The sequence below is a fragment of the Furipterus horrens genome, unplaced genomic scaffold (assembly GCF_987537825.1).
Source record: "Furipterus horrens unplaced genomic scaffold, mFurHor1.1.pri manual_scaffold_5, whole genome shotgun sequence".
Classification (NCBI taxonomy): Eukaryota; Metazoa; Chordata; class Mammalia; order Chiroptera; family Furipteridae; genus Furipterus; species Furipterus horrens.
Window position 1 is genome coordinate 178,583,331 of NW_028327175.1, and position 12,428 is coordinate 178,595,758.

Sequence of the window (12,428 nt, forward strand, 5' to 3'; positions counted from 1 at the left end):
CCATTAGAATTAGATGAGCTAGCCTCTATAAAGTTTCCAGGCAATGGGGTAGTGGCAACATCTTAATAAATGGGGATTATTTATTAAGGGAAATCCTTCTACCCAATTGAAAAATCAGGCTCTGTGTATTCCTAAATAAAGCACCAACTGAGGAATGGAGAAGGGAGACACTGACTCTTTACCACCCCCACTATTGGTTGCTCCCCACTCCAGTAGGCTGTCATCCCCAACATGGCTGGCTGCTGCCCAGTCATGGGTTCAGACTCCTTTCTCTTAACATGGAGTGCATTAAGGAAAGCTCTTCAGAGGGCTTCAACTAATAGATAAATAATAATAATCAGTGAATCCATGGGGACTACACCTTCTTCCCAGACTGAAGCCCAACGTTTTATAGTCACATTATCAACTTCAGCATATAGGACAGCCTATAGGAGCTCCATCAACACCCATTCTTACTGCCAGAAAGGGGAGCTCACCAAGGACAGTCCCAAAGGTGATTCAGCAAGGCCATGCTCATCTATCAGTCCATCTGTCCCAGTACAGGAAGGCTGACTCCTGCAGGCAGTGGCTCCAGGGGGTGGCTCAGGCCTACACAGCATCTGCTACAAGGTCCCTGAGCCAAGGCCTCCATGCCCTCTGCCTGGAAGCTTTAGAGAGATTTCCTTTTGCATGCTGGCCCAGGTCAGGAAGCATGTCCCATGCAAGCCTTCAGCCCAAGGCCAGGAAGAACAGAGATAGGACCTGAGCTCTTTATATCTTTCTTATAACTCTTATAAATTTATTCGGGTATTTAAACAAACAGAAACTACAGCATGCATGATTACTTTTTGCCTTTGTACAACAAAACTAAGTATTCAATATCTCTGCAGAGGTTTGGTGCTCATCTTTTTTCCTTCCTTTCAGTAACATCAAGCAGACTTTTCGATGTTATCCAGTTTTGCACAGTCACTAGAGTGTCGCATCATGAATTATTAAATCAGTACTTCGTGGTAATACATAATTTCTTATCAATTATTCATGCTAATGTGTGTGTAGTTTACTTAATTGTGTTATTGACGATCAAAAGTAATTTCCTGAAAGTCCTCAAGGACACAAAATTTAATCAGCGTAACTACTTTTCAGATGCAATGCTGTTAAGTATTCTTAATTTGCTCAACAGTTCACTTATTTATGTACCTTTCTGGAGGAAATACGAGTTTAATCAAACAATTAGATTGAAGAGTTAGTGTACATAAGGGCTTGAGCTTACATCATTCAATCCAACATTCGTAATTACAGGGAAACAGAAGCGACTTTGCTGCTTTTTGGCAAATCATTTCATCTTGGTACTCAACAAGCAAAATACAGCAGGAAGAAGGGTTTGATTATTTTTTTTTTTTTTGTAAGAAGACAGTGTATTTTATCAAATGCTTTGCAGTAATCGGAGGCGAGGCCCAACACATTCAGGAGTATTATTGGGGGGGGTGCTTCTGAGGGGACGGTAAAAGGCGGCAGGGTAATCTAAGGTAGAGCCTTTTGATTATAACTGAAAGGAAAATAATCATCATAAACACTGTAAGGGTTTGCATGGGAATGTCATCATTAAGCTGTCAAAGACTGCCATCTTTCAGGGACCAGACACCCTGCTGGGGATGGACAGAGCTCATGCTATTGCACATTTCCCTTCAATCTCTTCAAGTTTACTACCCACACAGAAGAAAATGACAAAATAGATACGCCAGACCAAAACTGAAATCACTATGCAATTCGGTCCTTCGGAATTAACTCTTCATACCACGAGGAAGCCCTCTTCCCATGCTCCATTTCTGAATATACATCATTCTCATCTCATTTTCTACTATTTTTTTCTTCAGTGAAAAAAATAATAATAAACTTAAAAAAAAAATAAAAAAGAAACACTGGAGAGCTCCCTCCATGTGTCAGGGACCTGAGGAAAGGTAGTCTATCCAGATGCATACTTATTTCAGAGGTGTTCCTGGGGGCATTTCTTCCTCCTCCAGAGGCCCTCAGCATTCCCCGGACCAGAGTGCTTCTTTCCACTGACCTAGCAGTCTAGTCCGGAGAGGCAGGGCTTGCAGGTGGGTGCTTCAGCTGGGAAGGCCACACTCGCTCCATGCCTGCAGTGTCAAGATGGTTGCCCCAGTTCATGGAGCTGACAGCCTGTCTGGCCAGAGGTTCCCAGTGAGAACTGCTAGTGGCAGAGCCACCAGGTACCCCCAAAAGTGGCTGTGTCCTGTCAGCCTATCCCCACCCTACATCTTCTAACTTTCTAAGCTAACCAAGCCCACAACCAATATATTTCAACAAGATAAAGGAGGACGTAGCTGCTAGACTTGGTAGAGGGGAATACGAGTTGGTTGGGATTATATCAGTTTCCTGATTCTTAATGGAACAAAGACAATCCCATTTCATAGCATGAGACTGAGCCCTGGGCATCTCACGTCATAGTTCTCTGGGTTGACAAGACCTTCAAAGGCAGCCCAGGAAACAGACAGGAAGGTGACAGGGTGAGCAACTCTACTTCTGTCCAAGACTTCTGGGCCTAGAAGGAAACCCCACAGGTCTCACCACAGCGTCTGCCCTGGTGTCTCCAGTACCATCGGGACCTATCACCAAAGAAGGCAGGATAACACAGGCCCGCTGGTTGGGTGCCAGAGGCACTCTCCAGACAGCAAGGGAGTGGTGGGTCTCACTCCCTTCCTGAGTCCAAGAGGAGGCTCTGGGGCAGCAGGCTTCTCCTTGCTCTTTTGAGTTTTCCATTGGGCTGAGGCTGGGAGAAACAGAGGTGGGGGAGGGTGCTGGGCTTGGCCCTCAGGACCCTCATACACTCTTCTCACCCTCACTCTGTTCCTTGGCAGAAGAGGTCTTGTCCTGGCTGCCATCGGGGTGCGCTGGCTTGGCCATAGGGCTGGGGCTGCTGCTGGTGGACGGCAGGAGGTTGGCTGACTGCAGGACAGCCTCGGAGTGCTCCCGAGCCTTCATGCGAAGGGCAGCCACGCTGGCCGTGCGGTTGCTCTGGCAGCCGTAGGGGGGGAGGAAAGACAGCCCCATGGGGTCTGGGACACAGCAAGAGCACAGTGGGCCCCCTGCAAGGAGGAAAAACAATAGGCTGTCATCGCTGTCCGTATTCTGTCTCTCAGGACTTGGGGTGGGAGCAAAGGGCTAATTGATACTGTTTGGTTCTGGACACTAAAAGGAGAGGTAACAAATGCTCAGGACCCCAAAGATGTACAATTCAAGAGATCCTATTGACAGTCCAAGGGATTATCAGAGCATCAGAGAAACCTGGCCAGTCCTGGTTCCTTGTATGGCCTTAGGCCAATATCTTCGCTTCTCTGAGCCTTAACTTATACTTCTGTAAAATGAAATGATACCTACCTCACAGGATCATTATGAGGATCTAATGATATAATCTCATAATCCCCAAACTATGCGATAAAGCACCCTAAGAACTCACAGGGGCACTACAGTGAGATTTTAAATATTTGAAGCCAAGGGAAACATAGCCACATATGTCAGACGCTATACAAGCTGCTAAGAGGCAGCTCACAGCTTTAACATGAGTGCATGCTGTATGCCTTTCAAGGACATCATATATTTTGTGAAGCTGAATTTTGCTGTTTTGAAAGCACCACACAAAAATTCACATGGAACATAAAATGAGGGTGGTGTCCTCCAATATGAGTCCAACTTCACAGAAGCAACACAGAGCCCATCAGGCTCACATCCAATAGAAAGTCATGGTATTTATTATTTTCATTTTAATTTATAAATATTATTCTTCCAATAGCTACTAAGTTATTGGGATATAAATGCTTATTGAGTTTCTTGGGCCTAGCCATTTTATGAACAGAACCATTGGGTATTTCCTATGGCCCAAGAATATCCTGAATAATTAAATGAGAACCCAAGGGCGCTGTGGACTGAGGGTTGAAAAGCTCTGAAGGAGCTGGTTTGGCAAGCACTTAGCACAATTCCCATGTGTGGAAGGGAACTTCAGAACAATAGCCTGGTCCAGCCTGCCAGCCAGCCTTGAATCTCTCACTCCAGGAAGAGGGCCAGGACAGCCCTCTGTCATGCTGAGTTTGAGGAGCCAACCTCTTCACTGGTCATCCTAAGTCATGCATTTATTCAGCAACTATCCATGAGCTTCTGGCACTGTTCTTGGCCCTAATGACTAATGAGCAGAAATAAGGCAGTGAGACCTCAGCCTCATGGAGAGTAATTCTAGTGGAGAGGAAAAAGCAGGCTGTGGTAAGTATTACGCTTGCATGAACAAAGCACAGTGCTTGGCAGACCTGTGACAGCCATGTGACTATCCAGAAGAGCAAGACAGCTAGGGAGAAGAGCAGTACAACAGCACAGATATGGGGACAGAAGTCACCTATTCAGGAAGCAGCAGGGTGTTCAGAGGGACTAAAACCAGAGACCGAAGCAAGGGAGGGTGGCAGATTGGTGGTCAGGGGCCACCAAGGGCAGACTGCCTGCAGACCATGCAGGGTACAGTGAGAGGAAGCCTCAATGAGTTTGAGTAGAGAGAGTCTTGAACTTATCTGCAACTGGGGAGTGGGGGAGGCTACTGCAATAATGCAGTCCGACCTGACAGTGGCTTGGCCCAAGGCAAGCTGGAGGGAAGGTGATGAGAGATGGCCAGATTCTGGGATTTTGCTGAAGGTCTGAGTCTGCGCAGATTACTCATGGGCTGCAAGAAGGGTAACGGAAAAGAAGGAATCACAGATGATGCCTAGGTTTGGGCCAACCATCTGAATGAATGGAGATGCCATTTCCAAGGTGAGGACAAACAGAAAAAGTTTCTTGTTTTTTTTTGCAGGGTGTGTGGGGCAGGGAGGAATACAGAGCGTCTGGCCATGTAATCCTGTGGTTCTATCTGCCACCTAAGTCCTGAGGGGAGAACTGAGCAGTGCTCAGCAGTGCTAGTACCACCCCTGCCCTTGAGGGATACCTGTGGGCTCCAAGGGCTCACCACGGGCAGGTGGGGAGACTGGAGTCACACAGACTAGCATCCAGATGGGGTGGGTCCTCAGCTGCCAACATGACATAATTTAAGAGATTTTATGAGCCCCTTGGACAGGTCAAATGGTAGGCCCCCACGTGTGGTCCCTGCAAGAGAAGTGAATTGAAGCAGCCTCTACCTGCCGTCAACCTAGGCTGGCAGGAGAGCCACGCACAGCGGGATGGTCCACTGTGGCCCTGCCCAGGACAGTTGGAATCCAGTGCCGGTACCTAAGGCCTGAGACCTAGGAGAGGGCAGCAAAACCAGGCCCTCCATTCATGCTCCGCTAGCCCCTTGATTCTTTCTGGAAGTACTCAATAACTTTGGGAAAAGCAGCATTGCAATTAGAGTGTTTCAGACCAAAATCCATTTTTGTTGAATGCATCCAAATCCCTCCCTGTGGCCTTCAAACCCTTGTGTGATGGGCACCACTGCCCTCTGCTCCTCCCTCTGGGATACCACCGGCCAGATCTCCTTGCAGAGGCCCACAGCTCAGGCACAGCAGAGTCGTCCCTGGGACCTGTGTGGACTAGAGCTTCAGAACAGCTCTCAGAAGGAGGCTCTGCAGATGGGGAGACTGAGGTTAATAATAAGTGGCACAGTTGGACCTCACACCAGGCAGAGGGCCTGTTCCTTAAACCACTTTCTCCCTCTGTCTCAAAAGAAGACACATTCCTCCCCACCTTGGCCCCTTCTCTGAGCACTGCCTGTGCGTGAAGAGACCCTACCTCCACCCTAGAAACTCTTCCCAAGCCTGTCTCTTCAGGGCTCCATTTGAGGACCACATCCTCAGGGCTCCCTGGTGAGGCTCTTTTAGAGCCCTCTGCTCACATCTTCCCAGCACTGGTACAAAGGGTAAATGGATTGCTTATGGTTTGTTGATTTGTTTTTCTGTCTCCTCCCCTACACACCTCAAAACTATAGGCTCCCAAGGGGCAAGTACCTTTCTGTCTTATTCACTACTCAGTCCCCAACACCTAGCAAAGTGCCTGAAACAGACTGGGCCCTTGGGGACTATTTGGGGGAGGCAGGAAGGGTTGCCTGAACCTAGGGCCCACTTGTAGGGCCCATTTGTGGAATCAGCCTTCAGAAGTGAGCCTCAGCAGCTCTGGTTATGGCAGCAGCTGGGTCATTCCCACCCTCCTTTCTTGAGCATATTTGGGCATCTTTCTCTTCCTTTCCAAGGTGGCTTGGGCAAAAGGAGTCTCATCTTCACCAGCACCCACTGCTGTCTCTCACCGTTTTGGCTGCCCTAAGGGGTGGGCATCACTCCACACCCCTCTCTAAGTAAGGTAATTGGTGCCCCAGGAGTAACTGCCCAAGTTTGCAGTTTATTGCAAAGGTTGGATCAGAACCTCTTGGTGGCCTTTCCATTCTCCAGCAGTATAACAGGTTGAAAGGTAGCTGTCACTTCCTGTCTCAGTTTTGACCAATGGGCAGATGAATGTAAGACAAATCACAAATGCCAAGTTTACAAAGCAAGTTCTGAGAAAGCTCCGTCCATAACCCCACACCCTTGGCAGGCCTCAAGCCTGACAACATTTCCAGCGAGAGGAGGAAACAGAGAATTGCACTGGGTTAGATCCCCAGTCCTGACTGCTCCATTTCTCCTAGTGGCTCTCACACAGACACAGACACACACTGACACCAGGCATGACTGGTTGGGAGTTGCAGTCTTTGCTGGTAACAATGCCTGTGCCAGGAGCCAGGGGGCCATCCCAGAGGAGGCTGCCTTCCTTCCAAGTCTTCCTCCCATAGGGAAGTGCACATGTGGCAAGGCCAAAATATGAAGAAGTTGAACCAGCTTGGCAGTAGGAATACAGAAGATTAGAATTTTTTTCATTTTTCTACAATGAATGTGAACTTCTTTTAAACTCAGAATCATAACTTTAATTTTAAATGAAGGTTAAAAAGACAGAAGACTGAAATTAGACCCCATCGGCACATATGAGAAGGGTCAGCATGGGGCTGAGAGTCTGAGCTGTGTACGTGCTGAGAGTTGCAGGAGAACTTGACTGGAGCTATGGTACGTCAGGGACCTGGAAAGGGTCACTGTCCTCAGGCCAGCCCAAGAGGGGCTGGTTCAGCTTGCCTGAGGCTGATTATTGCCCCCAGCAAGGCCTTGTTCCAGTGTAAGTAAGCATCAAGGGGAAGTTAAATGGTCTGTGACCCTATGATGAATATGTCACCTGCAGGATGAAGAAGTGCCACTTGGAAAAGGCAGAAACTCCTTCCCCTGAATCCACAGCCTACACCTGCTAGGTCAAACACACAAAAGCCACCAGCAAGTACACTACTGGCCTGCAAAACCCAGATTCAGAGGTAAGAGAAATAAATTAACTCACAGAACTGAGGCTGTGGGAGAGAGAAGAGTCTGTGCACCACCACCACCTCCCCACTAGAGAGATGGGAAACTGAGGACAGAGGAACACAATGACTCTGGGAGATTGTGGTTAAAGACTATAAGGGCTATACACACAATAGAGTATTACTAGGCCTTAAAAAGGGAAATATTATCACATGCTACAACATGGATGTACCTCAAGAACATTATGCTAAATGAACTAAGCCAGTTTGAAAAAGACAAACTCTATGATTTCACGTACAGGTAGTGTCTAGAAAAGGCAACTTTACAGAGACAGAAGTAGAATGACAATTGCCAGGAAGTGAGAGAACAGGGACAACGGGAACTGATGTTCAATGGGTCAGAGTTTCAATCTGGGAAGATGACAGAGTTCTGGAGATGGATGTGGTGATGGTTGCACAAGAATAGGAATGCATCTAACACTTCTGTACTGTACGCTTAGACCTGATTAAGATGGTAAACTTTATCTTATGTGTATTTTACCACAATTAAAACTAAACTAAAATAAATTCTTAAAAATAAAGCTGAGCACCATCCCCCCCCAAAAAGAAGAGTTCATGTCAAGGTTATTAGAAAAATGAGGAACATACAAGGCTGTTGAGATTCCTTTATGGCTCCTCTAGCAGGTGAAGATCTTTAAAGTCCTTCCCCCCAGCAACACACCACCTCACACCCTCAACCCATTCCACATGCCATGTCTTTGACTAAGGGAGAATCGCATGGTTTATACATATCCATGGGACCACCCTTTGTCCCAAGTCTCTGCACAAGGCTTGTTGGGTGAGTATTTCTACAGCAGGGCAGCAGACCCTGAGAGATGAACCTAAGCCAACGAAATTCTTTGGCATATAGCCCCTCACAAGTATCACTCTCTTTCCTCATCCACACCCCAAGTTTGTACAGTAGCCCAAGTGTTCATCACAGAGGCCAATGTTTATAGGTGAACCCCTAAACACCTAAAGGGTCACATGAAAGAGTGCTGAAAATGAACCAGTGGGAGTCACTTTCTCTTTGCCCTGCCCTTATCTGGATGAGAGCACAGATGTGCAGACCTGGAATGTAGATAGGGGCAAGACTGAGAGAGGTGATCTGTACAACAGACAAGATCAAAGGCAAACAAGGAGACAAATCTAATGCAATGATACCTATCAAGGGAAACTGTAAAGTCTGTGATCTGTACCCAGGGATCCAACTGTACAGAGGGGGATGTGGCTCAGCAATAGAACAGGTGGTTAATAGGACTTCACAGTAAGCTCACTGTGACACCATTTGGTTGTGGGTTGCCTTAACAGAGACAGAACCTGTAGGGGGGAAAAAAGGAAAATAAAGTTCTTTTCTCCTCTGTCACAGTCAGACCATCAGAGTAAAGGGAGGGACGGGAGAGGGGAGGAGGGAATGGAGAGGGGAGGAGAGAAGGGAGAGTGAAGAAGGGAGGGAGGGAGGGAGGGAGGGAGGCGTGAAAAAGAAAAGAACTGAAACAATTTAGCTGAGTTGACCCACAGTTTTAGACTGTCTTTCTAGGTACAAAGACTGGAATCGAAGCAATGGATGGAACTAAGAATAAGAGGGCTTTTCTATTCTTTACCATCAGCACACTATTCATATGCAGTGGGCAATCTCTGAGTGATGAGTTTGTGGTCATAATACCCTGAAGCCCCCTTGACATGACATTATAGAAACTTTGGGCACAGTATGGACTATATGGACAGTGTTTAAATCCCTTTCAACACAAAAGGAATAGTTTTAGAACACAATGTGATTTACAAAGCTGAGGGTTTTTTTCCCAACTTTAACATATGTTTTCAGAATTTCAATGACTATAATCACATATAAATTGTCCAATAAACAGCATCTCTCTAACCCCTATAACCATTTTTAACAAAGCAAAAAATTATTTCCAAAAATAGAGTCTTTATAAAACTAACTCTTGTTTTCTCCATCATTTCACAGTATCAATAGCATCACCAGATTCCTCTATCTGTTTTCTTACCCAAACTGCTCCATCAACCTGCGCACTACTGAAAACCAGAAGTAACAAAATGGAGTTTCATTCTCTGTGATACTGAAGCAGATGAACAAATAGTTACCAAATGAAAACCAGATCCCAAACACCTGACTTTGCCTGTGAAGAGCACATCCAAGGCCCTTACCAAGTGCTTATAGATTCTTCCAAGTGCACTTCTAACATAAATTGTTTGACTTACAAGACTGCCACAAACTAGAAAGCAATGTGGTTGTCAATGGAAGGCATATTGGTGGGTAATATTGAGAAAATAGACAAAAGTTTATAAGACGGCCAAAAAACTCAGAATGCACAGTAACCTGGGGTCATGCTAGCAACACAGTACAGCTCAGGATGACCTGAAGTCAACACTGGCAAAGGCAGGAGAGACACAACTGACAATGTTTAAAAGGGCCTTGAAAGCCACACCACATCAGCAGCTATCAATGATGGGGCAATGCTGAGTCAGGCAAAAGAGAGGCTCAGCACTCCTTTTTTATTACATCACAGGGAGGTGATGAAGACACTTTAGAAAAGATCAACCCCAAAACCAAGTCATCATTATCAAAATCCTATAAAATGAGAGTGACAAATCAGGGTCTGAAAGCTGGTGCAGCCTGCGGAGGTCAAAGGAAGTGGGCTTTGAACTTTGACTACTGGCTCCACCATTACAGTCATGGGGCTTTTATCCACCTTTCCAAGTTTGGCTTTCTCACCTGAGAGAGGTGCCTTCAGGAGAAATTCTATAAAGCACTAGGTACTACGTCCTCAAACAATTATTATTTCCATAACTCCATAAAAATTAAAGAGCAATTCTAAGCCACAATTCACAGCTTCTTCCAATTACCAACTCATTTCAACAATCAGCTGAAGAACAGGACTTGTTCTGAGCACCACCCCAGAGGCCCCCCAGGATAAGCAGTGCAATCTGCCACAGACAGTGACTATGCCATGTGTGTCCTCACCGGTCCTGCTCGTCCCCACTGTGTTACACACAGTCCCCATGTTTCCATGGCTATACTGGTTCCTTAGTGAAGATTTTCTGTCTGACAAAAAAGTAGAATAATTTATTCTGCCAATAGAATTTTAAGGAATAAGTCAAACAAATTTTTAAAATTTTATGTTTTAATTACTAGGTTTCTAGATTTGGGGTTATAGGGTTTTTTTAAAGCAGTCAAAAAGCTATAATCATGAATGGGATAAAAATTAAATTAGCTACAAAGGAAGTCATCCTGAAGTGGCACAGAGCAACAAAAAACTATGAGTAACTTAACAGTCAAGTTACAGTCACTCAAACAGATCACATCAAAGCTATTATAGGACAACACATAGTGCTATGAAAAATATAATAATAAAATACTAAGTTTAAAAAGCAGGTTAAGTAACAGTAAGTAAATATGATCCCCTTTGGTATAAGTATATATATGTGTGTGTGTACATACATACCCATGTATACATAATACATATACACACATGGTATATATATGTGAATATGTATATGTATAGTCATGTATCATATCCATATGGGATCACAGGTGTATACATACATCTATAAACTTATTTAGAGATAGAAAATATTTATAAATTTAAACTTTTTAATTTTAAATTTTAAAATTTCTAAGTAAGTTATGAAATACATAAATTTATTAGAGCTGTATACCTGTAAATGGGGAGAAAGCAAATGCACCAAAACCAAATATTTACAGTGGTTGATTCTGAGTATTAAGTTATGAATGACACTTATGTTTTTATTTGTGTTTCATTGTCTTTTCCACTTTTTCTAAACATTTCTTTAAAAGGGTCTCCTTCTTATGACTCAGGATTCCCCATCTCCTTTCATGCAGATGGTGGGAATAAAAGAGAGTGCCACTGAAGTCACTAAAGAATAAAGATGATCTCAGCACACTGCTGAGATGCCGTGACTGCTAATAGCCTCAGTCTACACTAGAGTTATTGACAGGCACTCCATGGAAAATCCACCAGGAACGTTTAGTCCATTTTCCATTCTGTGGCATTCAAAGTCAGTGAGTCTGTTTGCATGGGGTGCCTCTGAAAGGCCACAGCTTCAGTCTACCACACGAATACACCAACATGCCATCACCAAAGTCTGTGAGAGACACATCTGGCCACTAAATGCAGCCTGAAAATTGTTTTGTTTGGAGAACATAATACCTCCTGGGCACTAGATTAAAACACACAATCAGATTTCCAATAAGTTACAGTAAATTCTGCTGAATTGATCTAATCAGCCTATATTTCTATATGACATCATGCTTTAAAGGCTTGGCCTGAACATAAATACTTAATGTAATAAATACAGTCTGAAATATTTGATCTCCTTGGAAGTTTAATTGATCGACTACAGAGACTGACAGAAAAAAATTAAGTTAGTTCTGTCTCGTCTCTGCGATGGCACGTTTTCATCCTAGAGGCAAGTGAGCTGTAATTTTGGTTACAGGTAGACCTCTCCCACGCTGATTTCCAGTTGGATTTTCAGACAAAGGGTACAGAATTGAACAAGAAAATGGGTGTGTGGGTTTATGAAATGTTTAACACAAATTCTATAGCTTATTGCTTTTGTTTTATAGTAAAACAAATAAATATTTTGTGCGTCATAAAATATGTTTTATGACTCACAGGGAGTATTTTAATGGGGATGTTGGTACAATTGCCTATGATATTTAAGCACAGATTTTTAGATGCTGTAGCTAAGTGTGCTCATCAATAATCAAACTCACAACAAGGTCAAATTTACGTCCATAGATCTTCTACCATGGAACTCATGAAGTACATTTTCCTGTCTCAATTTGATGGTTTTTATTGCACTTTTACCATGAGTTGTTCATTTTTGTGCCCACCGCACTTCCCAAACTTGCTGTGAATGGTCTTTGCCCATCCTCACCCCACATTCCTGATCCCAGAATTAAAATGTCCCATTTGGTACAGAGTAAACACTTGAATATTTAGGGAAGGGAGAAAGAGAAGGAGAGGCTATCTTTCCTGACCAAGTTGGCATATTTTAGTTCCCCAAAGTTGCCATTTACCCA

At 44.5% G+C, this 12,428-nt stretch overlaps 1 protein-coding gene across 2 annotated transcripts in view; it reads right to left on the reverse strand.

Annotated features, from left to right (window-relative positions):
• Positions 1-2,820: 2,820 nt before the first annotated feature.
• Positions 2,821-12,428, reverse strand: part of DRGX (dorsal root ganglia homeobox) — a 28,913-nt gene continuing 19,305 nt past the window's right edge. For both annotated transcript variants that reach the window (XM_090279519.1, XM_090279518.1), the window contains exon 6: positions 2,821-3,086. In XM_090279519.1, the coding sequence (XP_090135645.1) occupies positions 2,821-3,086 (266 nt within the window). The remainder of the gene's footprint in view (positions 3,087-12,428) is intronic.